The following is a 21,992-nucleotide window of genomic DNA, read 5'->3' as shown; positions in this document are numbered from 1 at the left end:
TAAAGAAAAAAAACTATTTAAATTCAACTATTCGAGAAAACTTTAGTTTTTTTAAAACAGATACGTCTACCAAAATCGTTGACGTTCTGTTAAAATTACATTATATCAAGTTAAACTTCAAAATTAACAATTAACTACCTAATAACAATTACTTAAGGTATAACCCAAGAAGGTAATTTTAAAGTAATTTATAAGGTAAAACCAAGAAGCCCCAAACTTTCTGTATGGTTATTTTTAATTTTTACGTATGTTATGTTTATTTATGTTATGTTCTTTAAAATCAAAGAAGCGATTGCCATACATCATACATTACTAACATCTACAGATGCATGAGCAATACATTTATTTTTATTAGATTGTATTAAAAATGCCTCTTTTATTTTTCTTTTTTTATCGCTTCTTTCATTATAATTTTGGCGTTATTAATGACGTAAAGAGATTCTTTCCGAAACGTTAAGCATTTTTTTGTTCGTTAGGCAAATTTATATATCTGTAAACCTAATTTCTGACAGGTAGTTTCCGTTTGGATTAACGGAGAAGTGTTTACAAAAAACTGTATTTAAACTATTGTATTTTGTAGCTTTTCTTGCAGAGAAAATATATTAATTAATATTAATAATAATAATAGCTCCCGTATATACCGTTTAATGCCTTGGGAATAGCAAGGTATAGCTAGCAATGCTAGAGTCGTTCGGTATACAAGGGAGGTAATGTGGCTAACACTACGCTTCAACCGCCTATTATTACCTCAGGATTATGAATCCCAAGTACTCATTTAAGGCTGAGCCGACCTAGGTACCCAAACTATTTTTATTTTTTTTAAATTCGTTGGTTGAAATGCCGGCTGTGGGATTCGAACCCACAACCTTTAGATTAGTAGATGAGAGCTGTACCTTGACGCCACCGGGCACCCAATTAATATTGATAATAATTGTTTAAAATACTACAATTTGTTTAATTATTAATATTGAAATGTTTCAATAATGATTAATTAAAAAATTATTAATCCCTGGGGGATAGTGGTCGAAAATGACTCAGTTTTAATACAATCAAAATCAAGGATAATTAAATAGGACTGGAAAGAAAATTAATAGAATATTTTCAACTCTTAAGAACAACAGCTTTGTCGTTTAGCTTATTTTTGGACTGTGTTTTGATTATATTTAAAATGTATTAATAATAATAATTTACTTTTTAAATTATTTTTTTTTAAATTGGTAGTGAAATAAAAAAAAATAAGTATAATACAATATTTCAAGTGGAATAATTCTATGTAAAAATTTGATTTCATTTGATATAATTTAATAATAAAGTAATTTTGGGTCAACCTATATAATCAAATATATTGACAGGAATTTCAATAGTTATGAACTGGAGAATGTTATCTAGAGAGATCAGAAGAGGACCACACCATAGATCCAAAAATATTGCAGGGGAACAGACCGATAGCCAGCTTAAAAGTCTAATTATTAAAAATACTTTAACAATTTTCACACCCCTCCCCCTACTTTCTTTCTTAACTACCCTCTTATGGATTTGATAGGAAATTTGAGGTAGGTTTCTTAAATGTATGTAAATTACTTTTAATACAATTTTGAAGTTGTACACAATACCTCTGATAGGATTTTTCAAGATAAGGTCAATACATGATACCTGGTTGGATTTTTCAAATGCAATTTTTACACCCCTCACCGCTACACCCTTTTACCACTACCCCATTATGGAATGGAAAAAAATTTCACGTATAGACCTAAGACCAGTTTATTATAATATCTGTTAGGTATACGCCTCTTCCCCTAGGAGATGCAAGACCTTGTCGTTGGTGGGGAAGCTCCTGGTCAGGTGCTGGGGGGAATCCCCTCTAGCACTTGGCTTGGTCTAAGAAGCATCTCACTCATCGTCTTGTCCCTGACTGTAGTGTCGTGGCCAGGGAATTGCACCAAGACATATAACGATACCGGGCGGGGCTACGGACAGCCTCAACCTTGGGGGCACCGGGGCACCCCATTGTATTTTACCCCTTACTTCTACATGCGGGCTCTGTAGAAGTGGACCGACTGTCCCTAGCGACTCATAGGAACACTATGAGATCTGGTAATAATAGTAATAAAAACATCACCGGTGAAGCTGTGGGGAAACCCCCTAGCGACACTGTAACAATAAAAGTTCCAAGGGGCCAAACCCAAAGAGAACTACAGGAGAGGTGGCTGACACTTGCGTGAGACCATCCTCCGCAAGTGGCATACAAGCTACCACCTCCTCCAAGCGTCGGGAGCCTACCTCCTACCTCTAAACCCAACAGGCGACACAAGCTACCGTTTCGTCTACCCGGCCTGGGTCGTAGCTCCTCGACTGTGAGGGACACGGGTCTCCGTAGGAAGTCTTGGGACTGTATGATGAGTTATAACTCAAGAAAGGGGGACACAATAGATCTCTAAGGTCGCAGAGATTAACCCCCCTCCCACTTATTCTAATTCTAATTCTAGGTATACGCTTATCTATACTAATATATAAAATCCTTAAGTGACTGACACACTGATTAATCACGATCCTGCTCAAACCACTCAACGTAAGAAGCTCAATTTTGGCATACAGGTTGATTCTAGGCTGTAGAGGTTCGATAAGAAGGGATTTTTCGAAATTCCAGTTCCAAGAGGGTGACACCACCCCTCAAATATTACAATATTTTTTATTTAAAAAACGGTCAAGTTTTCGAAAAAAACCCTTAAACACTTTTGTTTTTTTACATATTTTAAGATTTTTTAAAAATGTATACAGGGTGTTTTGAAAAATATGGTCCTGCTTAAAGCGCTTGACGTAAAAAGCTGATTTTTTGGAAAAGAGATTGACTTTAGGGTGTAGAGGTTCGATAAGAAGGGACTTTTCGAAACTCGAATTCTAAGGGGGTGAAACTATCCCTCAAATATTAAAATATTTTTTATTTAAATTCCGGTGAGTTTTTCGGAAAAACTCTTAAACACGTATATTTTATTTTGTTGTTTTACATATTTTAAGATTTTTTTTATAAATTTATACAGGGTGTTTCATAAAATATGACCATTGAGTAATCACGATTCTGCTTAAACTGCTTGACCTTTAAAGCTGATTTTTGGCAAACGGATTGACTGTGGGGTGTAGAGGTTCGATAAGGAGGGGTTTCTCGAATCTCAAATTCCAAGAAGGTGAAAACGCCTCTCAAATATTACAATATTTGTTATTTAAAAAACGGTTAGTCTTTCGGGAAAACGCTTGGACAAGCATAATTTATTTGGTTTTTTTACATATCTTGAAATTTTTTAAAAAATCATACAGGGTGTTCCAAAAAGTTGGGTAATTTCTTAACCACGATTCTGCTTAAACTGCTTGACGTAAAAAGCTTATTTTTGGCAAAAGGATTTTTTGAAAGTCAAATTCCAACGAGATGAAACTACCCCTCAAATATTACCAAGTTATATAATAATATCGCCATATTGTTTTTTCTCATGCTGCCATAAATATGAGAAAATTTTATCCAGTTTGTATGTTAATGGAAATTCTTGCTTTGCTTTATCATCACCATTACAAATGATTAATTCGACGCTTACGAAGTCGTTGGTACACGCTAGTTTATTTATAAAAGTGTTTATACCACTTTATTCACAACATTATTATTTCGATTAATTAGGTATTCATTGTTTCTACTTACGTCCTCCATAATGTAGTCCAAATTTAAAATATCGTTTTGAAGCATTCCGTCATCCACTTCACACAAAATGTCGTTATAAGTAAAATATTCGTTTTCGTAAATGACGGTCATGTTTTGTATTAGCTCGTCTAACATTCTAATTTCTTTCCAGACTTCGACTCTCAACATATTCTTGTTTCCATCTTTGGACGTGATAATAACTCTGCCAAATCTACCTGAAACAAAGAATGAGCATTATAGTAATATATAATTATGTATATAATTTTTTTTAGTTGTTTCTTGGGTGTTGTTTGTGGTTAAATAAAAACAATATTACTCATTAGAAATGTTAGATTTTAATATATTTTTAATGTATTTCTTAAATGTAAGTAATTCAGTTAATTAAAATAATGGTTTTTAATAATTTTTTGTTTGTCCGAACATTTAGTTGTTAGGGCTCGTATTCTTGGCTCTAGTTAATAGCAAAATGGTATTTTCTCCTTTTGAGATGCGCGATATGATAAAAATCTATTATAGTTGCAATCGAAATTCTCAAGTAGCAAGTCAACAGTATATGGAATTGTATCCGGAAAGACCACAGCCTCATTATAGCCGTTTCGCTATTTTAGACAATAATTTGTCTCTATATAACCAAGAAGAAAATATGGATCCCGTGTAACTACTGAAGAAGATCAACAGATTATTAATGAAGTTGGTTAATTTTTTATTTTTCTATCTTTTTCTACAATATACGTATTTCTCTTTAAGGTGGACAACAACCCCAGGAAATCAACTAGACAATTTGCTCATGAACTCAACAAACCCAGAAAACGTATACAAAATACTTTACATTCTCATGGATACAAAGCGTTTAAAATACACGTTAGACAGGCACTCAGGCCAGGAGATAATGAAAGGCGCCTGCAGTTTTGTGACTGGTTTGTTCAAAAAATAGATGAAAATGTAGATTTCCTTAATAATATAATATGGACGGACGAATGCATCTTCTCAACTAGCGGATTATTCAATAGAAACAATGAACATTATTGGTCTATTGATAATCCAAGGATAAACCAGCAGGTACGAATTCAAGGGAGAACTTCATTCAATGTATGGATTGGTATGTGGAGGAACACAATTATTGGACCTTTCATTTACGATGGGACGATATCTAAATTTGATTAGGAATGATGTCTTAGACGCTCTAGACAATCAACCTTTGGCGGTTTTGCAAGAAATATGGTGGCAGCAAGACGGAGCTCCTGCCCACAATGGAAGGGAATTGTACTACAGTACTTGAATACCGAGTATTGAAATTATCCTATTAAGCCCTTAAACTAGAAGAAAGTAGAAACCCCTTATAGGTTAAACCGAGCACGCAACGAAGATCGCCGCGCACAATAAGTAACGAAATTCCAAGTCAATCCCAAGTCTTCCAACCTGTACACAAAACAACGATTATAAAGTAACGATACTAAGTACCAAAGTGACGAGTAACTAATGTAACTAAAGTAACGAGTCCAAAGTCACGAGTCCAATTACCAAAAGTAACTAGTAGTAACGAGTCCATATAAGTAACTAAAGTTTACATCACTAGTCAGGACACATAACAAGAAGGACAGACGGCCGATGATACTACATACGGTAGATAACTACAGCATGGTATACGTACATAACAATCCATAAGTATTATTAATATAATATTAATGCATATTAAGACTTGGTATCACAGAACTAAGCGTATTATAGAAAGCAAATTCTGTGCAGCAAAACTAGTTTATTGTTATAGTTTACCATAACTAAATTAAATGTCCTGGTATTTATTTTTTATACGGCCGTTTAGGAAAAAAATAGTAATTATAATAATACACCATTATTAGCGCAATCCAAGCATACGGTATTTGTACTGGCAACGCCTATGCTATTAGCACAGAAGTAGAAATCAAATTTTCTATTTGTATCTTTGAAATAAGTACAAATTAAAATTATTTGCTCATGAAAAGGAATGTTATATGGTTGGAGGTGTTTATTATAGTTAGTTTTCTAAGACAATTTACATTTTTACTTAGTAATTAAATTAATTAATTTGATTATTTCATTAATTAGAAGTGTCCGATATTAAGAATACTTTTCACAATTAAAAACATTGCACAAACTATGCAAATAATAAAATTATTTAATAATGTATCATGGTTAGTGAAGCGTTTATTCAATTGGTTGTTTCTCAAGAGTATTTTTTTACAGAACGATTTTATATTCATTATATCAATATTTCTTGAGGACTGATAAGGAATTGGCAGAAAATGATGAAAACTAAATGTGAATTCCCTATCTGTAGATAATAATAATAGTACATAATATACAGGGTGCTACAAATTCGAGATACGAGCATTGGTATCTCGGAAACCGTAATAGATACGAAGATGGTTAAATTGGGGCAAAGTTGCGCCTTGGGCTGTTCACCATGCTGCCGTCCTAACAGAAAACGCAGTAACTCCAAAAATGGGATTTCGAGAAAAATAGGTTTTACTGTTTGTTTATTGTTAGTTACCGTTTTGATAAAAAATGATACTTTTTTTAAGGAATATTAAAATATAAGTATTTTTTTGTATAATTGCCTAATTTTTATCCTATTTAATGACTTTGATAAAAAATAATTTAATTAAATGCATTTTGGCTTAGCAGTTCAATTATGTTTATCTAGTCATTACTAAAGAATAATGCAGTAACTCAGGAATATTTGCCATTTTACTGCGTTTTTATCTAGTATTCTTTGATGTACCGCTATTATGATAAATGAGAAAAAAAGTCACTTTTTTAGCCTTTTTTGTAAAACTATACTATAATAATTTTAACTTTACTCCATAATTTGCTTTTTTAGTACCTTTATTTTCGGATTTCACTACTGGAAAGTCGAATACAAACAAACAAACAAACAACGCTTTATTGTGCAAAAAGCCAAAACAGCTTCATCGACAAAGCACTCACAAACAACAAAATCACAAAAAAATACAAACAACAAAAAATACACAATACAAATAATACAATTCAAAAAAATTTAAGTCTTTAAAATTACAAAAAGAATATACATGGACAATTTTAGAACAGTACACAGTAAATAGATATAATTTTAAAGTTATAAAATATTAAATACTTGATCTTTGACCAGTGTGTGAGATGATCAAAATTTTAAAATTCAAAATTGTTCATAATTAAACATCAACAAAAAGTCCTTTACCGCATATTGGGCTCTCTCCAGTAGGTATGATTTTAGAGCTTTGCGAAATGCGGGAAAGAATGAAAGCGATTTGATATTCAAAGGCAGATGATTGTACATTATTTTGGCATTGTACAGTATTGAACCTTTAACTAGTTCTGAGCTCGGATAGTTATCTAAGTGGATAGTTATGAGATGGCCTTTCGGGAATAGCAGATATGTGCTTGCGGATTAAGCAAACGGATTCAAAAATGAATAAAGAAGGAAGAGTCAGTATTTTCAAATTTTTAAAGAAATTCTGGCAGTGAGTTCTACTGTTTAGTCCCAATAAATATCGAACTGCTCTCTTTTGAAGTATGAAAACACGATCAAATTTTGTTGCGCAGCAAGTACCCCAGAATGGAAGGGCATAACGAAGATGTGACTCAAAAAGGGCATAATAGGCTATTCTAATAAATATGTATAACAATAAAAAAATAAGACCCAAACCACAGGTAATTTATATGCAGAAAAAATTATATTATTATACATATACTTAAAACGAAAAAGTAAATTTAATAAGTAATACATATTATAGCAATAACAATTAAAAATTATTCAAAAGAAGTATTTAAATCATTGACGTTATCAGTAACATCGTTGTCATTCCAAAACTGCCTTCTTTCTTCTGTCATAAGAGGGCATAATTTTTTTATTATACCCTCCTTTTTTTTTCTTTATTTATTCCTCTCGGATTTGTTCGAGGAATTGTTTTCTGTATTCCGTCCCTTTCAGACTTAACCTTCAAAAACTTTAAAATTCTTGGAGTGGTTGAATCATAATTGGTAAAATATTGTAACCAATTGTTTCCCGGCTGTGCAAACACCATTGTTATTTCGGACAAATATGGTCGCGGCTCGGTTTTTTTATTTTGTTTTGGGAACTATGATCAAGCCAATCGTAGAAGTGTCCGATTTCCATTTCAATTGCCGTTACTCTTCCCGAATTGGCCTTTTTTTTTGTACGGCATTACTAAAATCTTTAAAATCGCATACGCTACCATTATATTTCATAGAAAGTTCCACCTGATGGTGGAAACTATCCGCGCTCATGTACGTATGCGCGGGCTCGAAATATTTGACCCATATTTCCTTTGCTTGTATGTCTGTACTGTTTACCATATAGATCAGAAAGGAAAAAAAGACCAATTTTTATTTTGAGCGGAACAGTTATCCAGCCATAACATAATTTTTGCGAAATCCCGATTTTCCAGGAAGAAGGAGTGGACGGTACTTATATTATCTTCCTTTTTTCTTCCAGCAACACCTTCATGCCAAACAGCAGCTACTGGTTTTACACCAACTTGTTTTTTCCCGACAGGAACAAAGGATTAAGGAATATAATTATTATACGTATAATTATTATACATGGTGTAAATAAGGCCACTTTATATTGGTCTAACCTTGGGAGCATAATGACCTTTTGCAAATCTGCCGAGTAGCAGACTTCATCATTACATCTTTCTTTTTCGGCTTCTTCTCTACACATTTTTCTTGATTTTGCAGCTTTTTTATATGTACGCTGTAAGTGTTACACGTCTCACATTCCAGATCTATATTTTCTTTCGAGTGACAATGATTTTCAAATACCGTGCAGCATTCACACTCTTCATGCCCTAGTTATGTAGAGGATATATTTTTAGCCTTAACTGCTAATCTGTACAACTCGTAAGAGCACGTAAAGGTTGGATGTTTGCTCCGGAAATGTTTATACATTAACGTCATCGATATATCACTTGGTAAACATTTCTTATTCGGGGCGCTCCCTGCGATAATGCGACACTGAGGGATGAAAGATTTTGATATGCTGGACCAAGGAAAACTTACTGCAGTCCTAATTGGCAACCTGTGATGTGTCGCGGTGTTTGTACAATGTCATACATTCGTAATTTTAATGGTATCTATTGTGGAGATACTGCATTATGATTTAGCATACCGATTTTGCTGCGTTTTTTCTAAGTAACAAGTGACATTTAGGTTAACATATACAAACATAGATTGCTGTAATTTATGACTTATTGCGTTGCATTCTAGTACAACAAAGTTACTGCATTTCAGGTTAGAAATATGTAACGTAGTTTTATGGCAATACAAATTATTGAAACAGTATATTTTAGAATACTGCAGTTCTCTTTAGGAGTTATATTTGCTGCATTTCTCAATAGTAATTACATGACGTGTCAGAGTTACTGCAATTTTATTTTTCAAATTTTGGGGGAAAAATTTTTTTTTTCGAAAAATCTGAGATAGCAGATTGATAGAAAAGATGTTAAAGAGTACAAATCTACCAAAATCTCAAAATCTCTTAAATTCGAGTTGCTGCGTTTTCTGTTAGGACGGCAGCATGATGCAAAAAGTTTTAAAAATTTCAAGGATTGCTGAGTTTTTTGGAAAAAACGGATTTTTTTGAAAACTAATTTTATTTTTTCCTGTCGTTACTTTTTAGAAAATCAAAAAATTAATTGCACATTCTCATAGCCACTTTATTAGGGCTATCTGATAGTATATTTAGATTTTCAAATTAGCTGATAATTTGTAAGATACAGAGGCCAACTTAATTTTTTTAAATACGGACCTGCATTTTTTATTTCAGATTTTGAAAGAACTCATCATATGCCACACTTTATACTTTTTTTTGTTTTGTCTTTTAAATTATTTAATCTGATTATATTCATCGCAACGATATTGATCAGTGCTAATTAACATTGAATAAACAAAATTGAGCCAATTGAAAGATATTATTTTTAACTTTTCTTATTGTGAATTTGAAATTCTCATTGTACGATTTAATAATTTGCATAATATTAATCTTTAGTTAGTAGAGTTATTATGTATAAATTAACTTCTATAAACTAGTTTCTAATGCTTTACATAGTCTATATGTTCTCCCTAATGCACGAATTTATTTTTCGTTCAATTTTATTTATAGCTTTTCAATAGATCTTCTTATACTTCTGAATGCATTTTGTATTCTTTATTGTAACTGCCGAGATGTGTCGATTTCACTTTTTTGTAAAATTTGGACCTGTCGAATTACTTGACGTCATCAGACGGTCCAGGTACCTGGCTAGCCATTATACTGCTCTACCATTTCCAATCCATCTTCCGAGGAATAATTTGATTGTTTATATTACATTTTGTTTATATTATTTTTTATTATTTTATTGCATTTGATTTTCCGTATTCAACCCACGTCACTGTTAAGTTTGAAAGCTTATCAATATTGTAACAATGAATATATTAAATAATAAAAAACAGAGCCGGACTTGAAATTAGTTTAAATAAATTGTGTCCAAATTTCCAAAACAAAAAAATATTAAGTGTGGCATATCATTGTACTCGGGAGACCGAGTTCTTTCAAAATCCGAAATAAAAAATGCAGATCCGTATTTAAAGAATTAAGTTGGCCTCTGTATCTCACAATGTATCAGCTGATTTGAATATCAAAAAATACTATCAGATAGCCCTAATAAAGTGGCTATGAAAATGTGCAATTAGTTTTTTGATTTTCTAAAAAGTATCGACAAGAAAAAATTAAATTGATTTTCAAAAATATCCGTTTTTTTCCAAAAAACTCATCAATCCTTGAAATTTTTAAAACTTTTTTGATGCCATCTTGGTGAACATCCCAAAGGGCAACTTTGCCCCAATTTAACCATCTTCGTATCTATTACGGTTACCGAGTTACCAATGCTCGTACCTCGAATTTGTAGCACCCTGTATACTAGTATATAATCGAGGACGCGATTTTTAAGCATTGTTGCTAACCACGGACATATTCATTTTTACGCTGAGCGTCTAAAAGCGCTTAGCGTACATGACGTTAATTTTCGCTGAGCGCGCAATTAAACAACGATTTCGGTATTCTCGTCTGACGCGTTTAGCGTCTTTAATGATTGCGCTGAGCGCTTTGAAAACGGTTGCCTTAAAGGATCGTTTTGCTTATCGAACTGTCAGTGAAAATCAAAAAAATTGTGATTTGGGGCGTTATCTTGCTCTTTAGTGAAAATTACTACTTCTTCTATAAATGCCTCAATAAGTAATTGGTAATTTACGACTTGGCAGCTATAACTATTGTTAAAAACATCGAAAATGCTGAGAAGACTCTTCAACACTTCCCTCGTATAATAAGAATAATGACATATCCATAGAAAAATAGCTTGACATAACTCAACAATAGGTTATGAAATTCACGTAACATTGACATTTTTCATTGTTATATTCGTCAGTTATCAACTTTTGACTATTAGCTACATTAGAAATTGTGATGTTGCCAATATGTGCTCAACGCGTATCCAGAACACGATTCGCATGGCAACGAGAATACCAAAATCGACTGCCTTGCGTTTCGCTGATCGAATACTTGCGCTCACCGCTTTGAAAGCGTAACGTTTTTATGTCAAAGTTACAGAATACAGGCCCAGGCAGACATATACCGGGTGTTGCATCGTCGGCGTCGTTGGGAACATAGGAAATCTCATGCAAAATTTGAACTGTCGAGATATTGGCTCCCCTATGGATTTTATAGCGAAGTCGTAAATAGACTTTTTAAAGGTCTACATTTGGTAAACACACATGCCAAATTTGAACAATTTTGGACAAACCGATTTTAGGTAATTTGAGAAAAACTTAATCGATTTTTAAATTAAAACTGAATAGGTAACAATCAAACACCAGCCAAAAAGCGACATTTCTTAAGTTGTCAGCATCATTTTCAAACGTAACTTAATTTTAATAAAATTTTAATATTCAGTACTAGTAGTAATTTATTGTTATACACATAAAGACATAAAGAAAAAGTGAACATGATAAAATACGCGGGAAATAGATTAGACATCTGACATGTTTCGGTTAATTTCCCCTAAATATTAAAACTTTATTAAAATTACTTTTGACAATGACAAAATCATAGTTTGTAAACCTAAGGTATATCAGTTTTTGACTGGTGTTAGATTGTTACCTGTTCGGTTTTAATATAAAAATCGATTAAGTTTTTCTCAAATTACCTAAAATCGACTTGTCCAAAATTGTTCAAATTTGGCATGTGTGTTTACCAAATGTAGACCTTTAAAAAGTCTATTTACGACTTCGCTATAAAATCCATAGGGGAGCCAATATTTGGACAGTTCAAATTTTGCATGGGATTTCCTATGTTCCCAACGACGATGCAACACCCGGTATTTACTTGGGCAGGGAATTAAACAGCCAGCTAGACCACTTTAAGAAAATCAGAGGAACGATTAAAATAGCTAGGGCTGGTTTCCTCAATATGCGGAAGTTCTCGCGCCATCCGAGAATAGCTATACCAACGAGGCTAAGAATAATAAAATGTTATATATCGCCCCTGCTTCAATATGGATGCGAAACATGGACGCTAAAACAAGAAGACATCAAATGCCTTAATGCATTTGAAACGTGGATGTATCGTCGGATGCTAAGGATAAGTTGGACCTCCAGAACAGCAAACTGTGAAGTTTTAAACAGAATGAAAACTCGTGCACACCTAACAGGAACAATTAAAATCAACAAAACTTCCTACCTTGGGCACATAATGCGGCACTCAGAATATGAGGAAATACAGCTCATAATAGAAGGAAAAATCGATGGAAAACTTAGCATAAGGAGGAAAAAGAAATCATGGCTATGTAACATAAGAGATTGGACCTACACCGACGGAAACATCATTATTCACCAAGAGAGAGAGTCATATGCCATATTAATCGTCAACCACAACAGAGAAGGCACCTATGAGGAGGAGGAGTGTGTTCAGTAATTAATATTATCAAGAAATTTTCAACGATAATTGACAATTGGCATAATTATAAAAATTACTCTATTTTCGTATTGCGAAAAATCACTTACCTGCTCTTGTTATCCTTGCCACGTCAAACCTACTCGTATAATTGACTTTAAAATAATTTTCCACTATGGCTCTTTCAATTTTTCCTTCTCCATTAATGGGACTGAACAAGTACTCTGGATCAATGTTGTTGTGTACCCTTTGATATCCCGTCATTCCGAGAATGGTGATCATCACGGGGATTATGAGGAAGTAACCGGGATGTTTGCCCACCACAAGTCCCAGCTTGTAGAAGGATTTGTTGAGCAGTTCGTCTACGATTTTCAGGCCAATCATCTGAAAGAAAAAGAAAATTTTTAGATGTTTTACTTATTCTTTGTAATCCAAATTTGAAGAGAATACGTTGATATATAAATATTGACTTTTGACTTTTTGTTGAATAAAATAAATCATAAATAAATGCCTTTATTGCCAATTTTTTTTTGATAATTTGTAGACAAAGGTAAAATAAACAAACAAAAGAGAATACTAAACATTAGTAAGTATACAAATCCCAACTAGCAAATATTCCCAGTCCTTTTTAAAATGTCACTGCCCCTAAAGTATAGTTCCTAGGCCCACTCTGCCACTTAAAATGTTACTCTATAAGGAATAGTCACTTTGAAGTATATTTCGAGAGTGACCGGTTAGTCCCTACATACCATAAAAGTGGAAAATAAACACCCCGATTGCAAGTCGCAAACATGTAATTTAAAGAAGTGGCTGCAACTACCCGAATCTTCGAATATGACACCATAAAAGACCAACAACTTTATAGTAACTTTTCAAAGTAGGGGTTACCAACAAGTGCTACCATAATGCCTCCATTAAGTTTTTGTTACTTTATAGTAATAATTTAAGTTACGGGGTAGTCGCGGCCACGACACCTAGTTACTTCTAATATATAGTAGCATTGAAAGTAGCAAAATGGTTACTGCTACCTTCCTATGTCACTATAAAGTAGCCGTCGCTTATCCATCCGAAGTAGCAAAAAGAAATTCTAAAAGGATTGAATTATTTTATAACAGTCGAATAGCGTTGTCTTAAGGACTGCTTGAGTTTATTAAGCGTTTGGTTTCGACCATTCTGTTTTTTAATTAAAGTTATATATTAAACTATTTTCTAGTGGTTTTTACAACGTATCCTATAACGCATTGAACGATAATTTCTTTTAGTATGATATAACACTTAATAAGACAATGCTATATGATAACAAACATACTATATTATTAGACTCTTATACCCACCATGTAAGAGTTCTATAATATTCATATAACTAGTAGTCACAAGATCATATAATAGTTACTTAAACTTGTCTTATTAAAGTTGTATTGCGTTGTATGATAGAATGTTTTATTGCGTTAAACTACGGTGCTGTATACAACACCAGTTATATAGCCTTATATAATAAAATTGTGATTAACAAAATAAATTCGCTGTAATATCTGTATTATAAAACTGGTAATGTATAATATAATCTCATTTTAAATTAAATGGTATACCTAGTTATTTATTTTGTTATCGTTGTTGTTGCAAAAGTAATATCTACGTACGAGTATAATCAATCACAACTATTCACAACAACTGGACAAAGTTGGAAAAAAGTTAACAAACGCAGTGGTAGTTATAAAGAGCATGTAAGAAAAAACTCCTTGAAATTACGGCAAATAATCCCGAGAATTCCCTGGGTTCCCAAAAGCCAAAATCCCTCGGGTTGTCTGGCTTCTTCAAAGCATTGTTGCCACGTTGATGTAAAAGTTTTACTGTAGTAATGTTTGTAATGTTTGTATTTTTCCAAGTCTTTAGGTTGCCGCTCACTGGTCGGCAGGGTTCGGAAGTAGTTAACTAAGACGTAATTTACCTGATTAACTACGTGTAGTTTTTCTTCAAAAACTACGTCTTTTCCCGTTCATTAACTACATGAAAACTACGTTAATAAACTATGTATTGATATTATGAATATTTTTGCTTTGTATGGGGTGTAATAGAGATAATATGATGTAAATATTATATTTAAAGCCATATTTCTCTGTTTTCTTAAATACATTATGTGTTTTAAAGCTTCCAACTTATTATAACCTCACCTCAAACCTTTGACATTTGAAAGTTACATACATAGATTACATAAACTACACCCTCTACATAAACTACATTAACTACATGTGATGTAGTTTATGAAGTTTTAAAAGTAACATGTAGTTTTCCGAACCCTGCTCGTCGGGCACGCATGAAATGCATTGCGTGCATGAATCCATGAAAATCTGATCATGTTTGTTAGTTTAAATACTAATCAAATGAGATTTGGCAACATCTATTTATCACAAATCTCAATATGTCCAAAATCGTTCTATAGGCGCCTGGAAATTTGCGTAATGATAGATATTTATCTTATACCGTTTTATTTTTACAACAAAGACTTATTTAAGGGATTCATTTATAATAAAATGGTTGCATTATAATTCGCCATCTTTAAGGCAGAATTTTTGTATGGCCTATGGCCGCCATTATATGAAGCAAAATTAAAAACATCAAAATAAATTGTAAAATGTTATTTTTGAGAACTATTTTGTGATAAGATTCCCATATAACAGTAATAAAGTGTTTAATTATTTTAAAAACAAGAATTTTTGAAAATTTTATTTTATTTTATTTAAAATTATACGTAAACCTTAATCGAAATTAAAGCGCTTTAATTTTTTGCCAAATACATACCTATAATCTACCAGTAAAATTTTCGGCGCAACAAAAATTGTCCCTACTTTTCAAACCCTATTGATGATTTTTTGTATAATATATTTATTGTACCTTCTGGCTCTACCCGCCATTTTCATTGTCGAGTAAAGTCTCCTTTTTAACAATCCACATCCTCTAGATTCATTTTACGACACGCTTCAAATATAATTTGCTCCTAATATTCTTCTGTAAAAAAATAAAATACACTTTTACCTCGCTAAATGATCAAATGTTTTTATTGTTCTGTTTCTTAGATGTGACCACGTAATACACAATAAAACAATTTTTATAATAGTTATATAACGCTGTGTAAAATAGTTGCATAAGAGTTGTATACCCTTTTTATAGAACTTCTATACTACTAAACGGTTGTATAAAAATGGGCCTTTTTTGGTTGTAAAGCTATCATATTACGGTCTTATAGCACGTTATATGAATTGAGGTATCCTATAAAAATGATCACATAGCTGTTTATATAGCCTTTATAAAATAAAATTTGTTACTTGGGATTGCCACTAAAAAGTCACGGGGGTCAAAAACGGCTACTTTATAGTGACCAACCCTAATAAATGTAATTTCCTCAGATAACATCGTGTACTGCTCTATTTTAGTGTTTTCTTTTATTCTTTTACTTGCTTTTAAGCTTTATTAAAATTTTGTAAAATCCCTAAGGTGAATAAAAAGAAATTTAAATATTCTAGTACTTTCTACCGAAGAATTAAACAGAAGGAATAACTGCGAGCCGATGCATCAACATCAGAAACAAAAACTACATCTTTCTATAATTCTATTGATGAACATCATAAATCAGCTAGTGACTGAGACATTTTTGAAGCTGTTTCTGCAGATGAGTGTAGTGTTAGTTCATCTGAAACTGAATCTCAGAGGAGAACTAATTTGAGAACCAACTATATAAAACAAGAGCTAAAAGAGTGGGCGTTAAAATACTCTATACCTCATGTAGCTCTGAATAATATAGAAACACAAATAATAGAAAATGCACAATCAGTAAAAAATAACTTCAAAGGACAAGGCGGAACGTTACAGTGGCACCATTGGAATGTATAGTCGCCACCACCGCGATCGGTGTAGCAGTAGCTCTGAATAATATAGAAACACTAATAATAGAAAATGCACAATAAGTAACAAATAACTTCAAAGGACAAGGCGGAACGTTATAGTGGCACCAATGGAATGTATAGTCGCCACCACCGCGATCGGTGTAGCAGTAGCTCTGAATAATATAAAAACACTAATAATAGAAAATGCACAATAAGTAAGTGCAAATAATCTAATAATTTGAAATATTTTGAGTGGCGCTCGAAAATTTTGTTATATAAACTCACTATTTTATTCAGTAAAGTTGATTGCGTTCTCGAATTTACCTAAAAAAGGCGTTAAAATCGCACGATAAATAACAAATAACGAAAAAATATAATGGCTTCCATAATTATTTTCCAGCATGACATTTATTTTTATGAAATGAGAAATTGCATGAAGAGGTCGCTGCGAATAAAGTTCAATAGTTTAACGAAAGTTCCACATGTCGGTGGCTAACACTTGGCTGCCACGGACAGAAATGTGAAATGGCCTTTCTTGAGAAGCTGATACTGATATTCTTGGAAGAACAATCAGTTACACTAAATTACAAGCAAAGTTCGTCCCATATATAATATTCACAAATGGTCGTTTATAATACGCTATGCATAAATATCTACACAAATATAATGTAACCAGTCTGTTACAGAAACTGGTCAAATATGGTATTAGATTTAATAATAATATGACTTTACAGGGGTTTTAGTATTAGATTGCAAACATAAATTTTAAAATGTTTGTTATAACATACAAGTGTCATCCCTTGGTTAGTAATTCAAAAGCTTAGTGATACAATTAGACTAGAATATCTTGTATAGCTCACTACGATGTTGAGGAATTGTTAGTTTTACTTTTTGGCGCATATTTATGTTATAGACATCAGTTAAAAATCATATTTCATTTTATAGGTATGGAGTGATTTTAGTAGTAAGAATAGACAAGGCCCATGGAGATATTGCCTATCAAGAAATCTAACCATTTCAAATAATGCAAAGTATAACTTACTGGTTGATTTTTATTTTCCTATAATTATCCACTTCTTACTGCAGCTTGTACCACTCTGTATAATAATTTTTAACCCTTTTCTGTTAGGAATGACAATATATATAAAATATCAGTAAAAAATCCAGATTAATTGATATTCATAACCATAACAAAATCAAGTTCGTAGAAAAAACCAAAAGTTTATTACAACGAAAATAAAATATCGAAGAAATTGGCGCAAGGTACTCATATCAAATATAGGTCTAACCATTGTAATCTCGTCAATTTGAATTCAACCAGTGTCCTTTTCATTGACGAAAGAGCGAATTTTAAACGCCTGAGCTGATTTTTAATCCAACTGGTACATCGTGCGTGTAATTTTGTTTACCAAATTGCTTCCAGACGTCACAAAACGATGTAATAATATTTCGGCTTACTTTCAGATTTGTTTTATATGAACGTGGATGGTTAATGAGTTATGTCATTAGATGTTATCTATATCAAAATTACGTGAATACTTCCTCAATAATATGATAGATTAGATCTATATAATGTAAATAAATGTTACGGAATGCACATAACATCAGTACTAGAAATTAGAAACCAGAACAATTTCTGAAAAAAGTTTAGATCCAAAGTACAAAAAATATAAAAATGGTTAAATATGATGTACAAAATTAAATGAAAATGCGCTGCCATTATAGATTTATAACGATTTGTACTTATAGATAGATAGATAGATAGATAGATAAATCTTTATTAGTTCCAAGTAATATAATTACATAAATTGACCCTAGATGGGCAATTTTATTTTATAAAGGCTGTATAAACAGCTATGTGATAATTTTTATAGGATACCTCAATTCATATAACGTGCTATATGACCGTAATATGATAGCTTTACAACCAAAAAAGGCCCATTTTTATACAACCGTTTAGTAGTATAGAAGTTCTATAAAAAGGGTATACAACTCTAATGCAACTATTTTACACAGCTTTATATGACTATTATAAAACTAGTTTTATTGTGTATTACGTGGTCACATCTAAGAAACAGAACAATAAAAACATTTGATCTTTTAACGAGATACAAGAGTATTTTATTTTCTACCGAAGAATATTAGGAGCAAATTATATATTAAGCGTGTCGTAAAATGAATCTAGAGGATGTGGATTGTTAAAAAGGAGACCTCACTCGACAATGAAAATGGCGGGTAGAGCCAGAAGGTACAACAAATATGTAATATAAAAAATCATTAATAGGGTTTGAAAAGTAGCGACAATTTTTGTTGCGCCGAAAATTTTACTGGTAGTTTATAGGTATGTATTTGGCAAAAAATTAAAGCGCTTTAATTTGGATTAAGGTTTACATATAAATTTAAACAATAAAATAAAATAAAATTTTCAAAAATTTGCTTTTAATTTAATTAAACACTTTATTACTGTATGTGGGAATCTTATCACAAAATAATTTCTCAAAAATAACATTTTACAATTTATTTTGATGTTTTTAATTCAAGCTTCATATAATGGCGGCTATAGGCCATACAAAATTCTGCCTTAAACATGGCGAATTATAATGCAACCATTTTATTATAAATGAATCCCTTAAATAAGTCTTTGTTGTAAAATAAAACGGTATAGGATAAATATCTATCATTACGCAGAATTTCCAGGCACTATAGAACTCTTTTGGACATATTGAGATTTGTGACAAATAGATGTTGCCAAATCTCATTTGATTAGTATTTAAACTAACAACAAACATGATCGCGTTTTCATGGATTCATGCACGCAATGCATTTCATGCGTACCCGACGAGTGAGCGGCAACCTAAGGACTTGGAAATACAATAAAACAATACAAACATTACTACAGTAAAACTTTTACATCAACGTGGCAACAATGCTTTGAAGAAGCCAGACAACCCGAGAGATTTTGGCTTTTGAGAACCCAGGGAATTCTCGGGATTATTTGCCGCAATTTCGAGGAGTTTTTTCTTACATGCTCTTTATAACTACCACTGCGTTTGTTAACATTTTTTCCAACTTTTGTCCAGAATTCATAATAGCTGTGATTGATTATACTCGTACGTAGATATTACTTTTGCAATAACAATAACAAAATAAATAACTAGGTATACCATTTAATTTAAAATGAGGTTATATTATACATTACCAGTTTTATAATGCAGATATTACAGCGAATTTATTTTGTTAATCACATTTATCATATAAGGCTATATAACTGGTGTTGTATACAAAGCACCGTAGTTTAACGCAATAAAACATTCTATCATACAACGTAATACAACTTTAATAAGACAAGTTTAAGTAACTATTATATGATCTTGTGACTACTAGTTACATGAATATTATAGAACTCCTTGGCATGAGTGGGTATAAGAGTCTAATAAAATAATATGTTTGTTATCATATAGCATTGTCTTATTAAGTATCATACTAAAAAGAAATTATCGTTTAATGCGTTATAGATACGTTGTAAAAACCACTAAAAATAGTTTAATATGACAACTTTTATTAAAAAACAGAATGGTCGAAACCAAACGCTTAATAAAATCAAGCAGTCCTTAAGACAACGCTACTCGACTGTTATAAAATAATTCAATCCTTTTAGAATTTCTTTTTGCTACTTGGGTGCCAAATAAACTTTTAGTCTCATGATTAATAAGCTTGACCGGCACAGTGTTGCCCACTTTTATATATTTTTTTTTAATCAAATTATTTCAGGAAACGAAAATAAATTAATTATAAATATATAAACAGTTATTATGAAAAAGAAAGAAATAGTGAGGGAAATGTATAAAAAAAAAGAAAAAAATTAAACGGCTCAGCCCTCAACAACTCTCAACTATTCCTTTCTTGTTCATATTGGTACCACGGCTAAGGGTATTGCGGTGGGTTGCTGTTGGCTACCTCCGCGGCTGTTCTGGACGAAGCCCACAATCCTGGGCCACTCTGCTTATGGGCTGCAAATTGGGGCTTTAGGCTCCCGTTTGCTCCTTTTTATTTTTTATTTTCCATCATTGATTTTCGTTTCTTCATCATTTTTTCCATCTCCTGGTTTGCTTCCTGGTTTTTTGTGTTTTGGGATCGGTTTCATCGCTTCCTGATTCCTTACCGTACTGATGAGGCCTGAAGGCAGTAACATCAGTGTACACTAGGGTAGGTGTGTTTGTATGAGTGTGCGTGTCTGCACTGGTGTACATTGGCGTAACTACAGTGGTGTCCGGGGGTGCCGCCCCCCCCAGGTACTGCTGGGCACCCCCCAGAGAAATCCTGAATTATGACTCTTGGCTACGTATTAATTTTTATTTGCTTGTGATGCAGTAAAAATGACGTTTTCTAGTTTTGTTTAATTAATATTATTTTGTTGTGTTCAAAAATCTGTTAATTTTTATTATTTTAGAAAATTTGTAGGTATTTAAATAATCTACGGGAACACGGTTTGATAACCAAGTCTATGAAATTTATTGATAGAGAAATTCATGTAAACGTTTTATTCAAAAAATGTGTTTTTTTATTTTTCATTTTTAAAAAATTAAAAGCCTTAGGCACAACAGGGTGGTCCAAATTGTATTCGGGAAACTTCAGCAGCATACTCTGCAGATAAAAATAAGTAAAAACATTCGTATAAATGTATGTCTTAAAATGCTTCCTTTCGGAAATACAGGGTGTAGAAGTTTCGTTTTTATTTCGGGGTTTCTGCAAATAATTTCTTTTTCCAAACAATTACAACTAACGTCGATATTTGTGTGAAAATTGGTTTTTGGGAGTTTTTTGACATGATAAATTTGATTTCGATGTGAATATAGCTCTTACTTATAAGGGGCGCTATCTACATTTTTTGTAAGGGATTTGAAGAGAAATAAATTTTCGTCCGTACCTAATAAAACTACTGAATAAAAAAATATACATTTCCGTAATTTTCTACGCAAAAAATGTCACTTGGTACAAATCGTTATGGGCAACCGTTATCGAGACATTCGTTTCTAGATATTTTTTTAAGAAAAAATTCTTAATATTTTTTTTTCATCACAGTAAACTATTTAATATACTGATACTTACAGAATTTCTAACTTTCATTGTCTTTTAATTTAATTTTATCTAACTTTATCTCACAGTTTTTTTCTGGTGTTCAGCATCTGAAGGAAAACCATATGTTTAAATGCAAGAATTAGCAATAAGTAGACCATGGTAAATGAATGTATCTAGTAAAAAATAATCACATATGGTATATATTATCGGATCCTACTCTAATGAATAATCTTGCGACAATATAGGAATTGTGCCCTCATTATTGATGCGACGTGACTCAGTTAAATCCTCATTCATTTGGTTTTAAAGAACATTCAAAAATTAATAAAAAAGACAAATAATAACTGTAAGTTCATTAAAA

At 32.2% G+C, this 21,992-nt stretch overlaps 1 protein-coding gene across 1 annotated transcript; it reads right to left on the bottom strand.

Annotated features, from left to right (window-relative positions):
• Positions 1-3,622: 3,622 nt before the first annotated feature.
• Positions 3,623-21,679, bottom strand: LOC115888094 (patched domain-containing protein 1-like). The gene is made up of 3 exons (XM_030907669.1): positions 21,662-21,679; positions 12,782-13,055; positions 3,623-3,900 (listed from the first exon to the last, which is right to left on the bottom strand). The coding sequence occupies exons 1-3, from the start codon at positions 21,677-21,679 to the stop codon at positions 3,623-3,625; spliced, it is 570 nt and encodes a 189-aa protein (XP_030763529.1).
• Between the last annotated feature and the right edge of the window lie 313 nt (positions 21,680-21,992).

The sequence above is a fragment of the Sitophilus oryzae genome, unplaced genomic scaffold (assembly GCF_002938485.1).
Source record: "Sitophilus oryzae breed Bouriz unplaced genomic scaffold, Soryzae_2.0 scaffold_683_pilon_pilon, whole genome shotgun sequence".
In the NCBI taxonomy this organism is placed as follows: domain Eukaryota; kingdom Metazoa; phylum Arthropoda; class Insecta; order Coleoptera; family Curculionidae; genus Sitophilus; species Sitophilus oryzae.
This window is presented reverse-complemented; position numbering and strand designations above follow the sequence as displayed.

What these genes read in the sequence shown, in the direction of transcription:
- LOC115888094 (XM_030907669.1), bottom strand. An exon ending in GGCAAGGATAACAAGAGCAG is followed by an intron (nt 3,901 to 12,781) that starts GTAAGTGATTTT and finishes TCTTTGTTTCAG; the next exon opens with GTAGATTTGGCAGAGTTATT.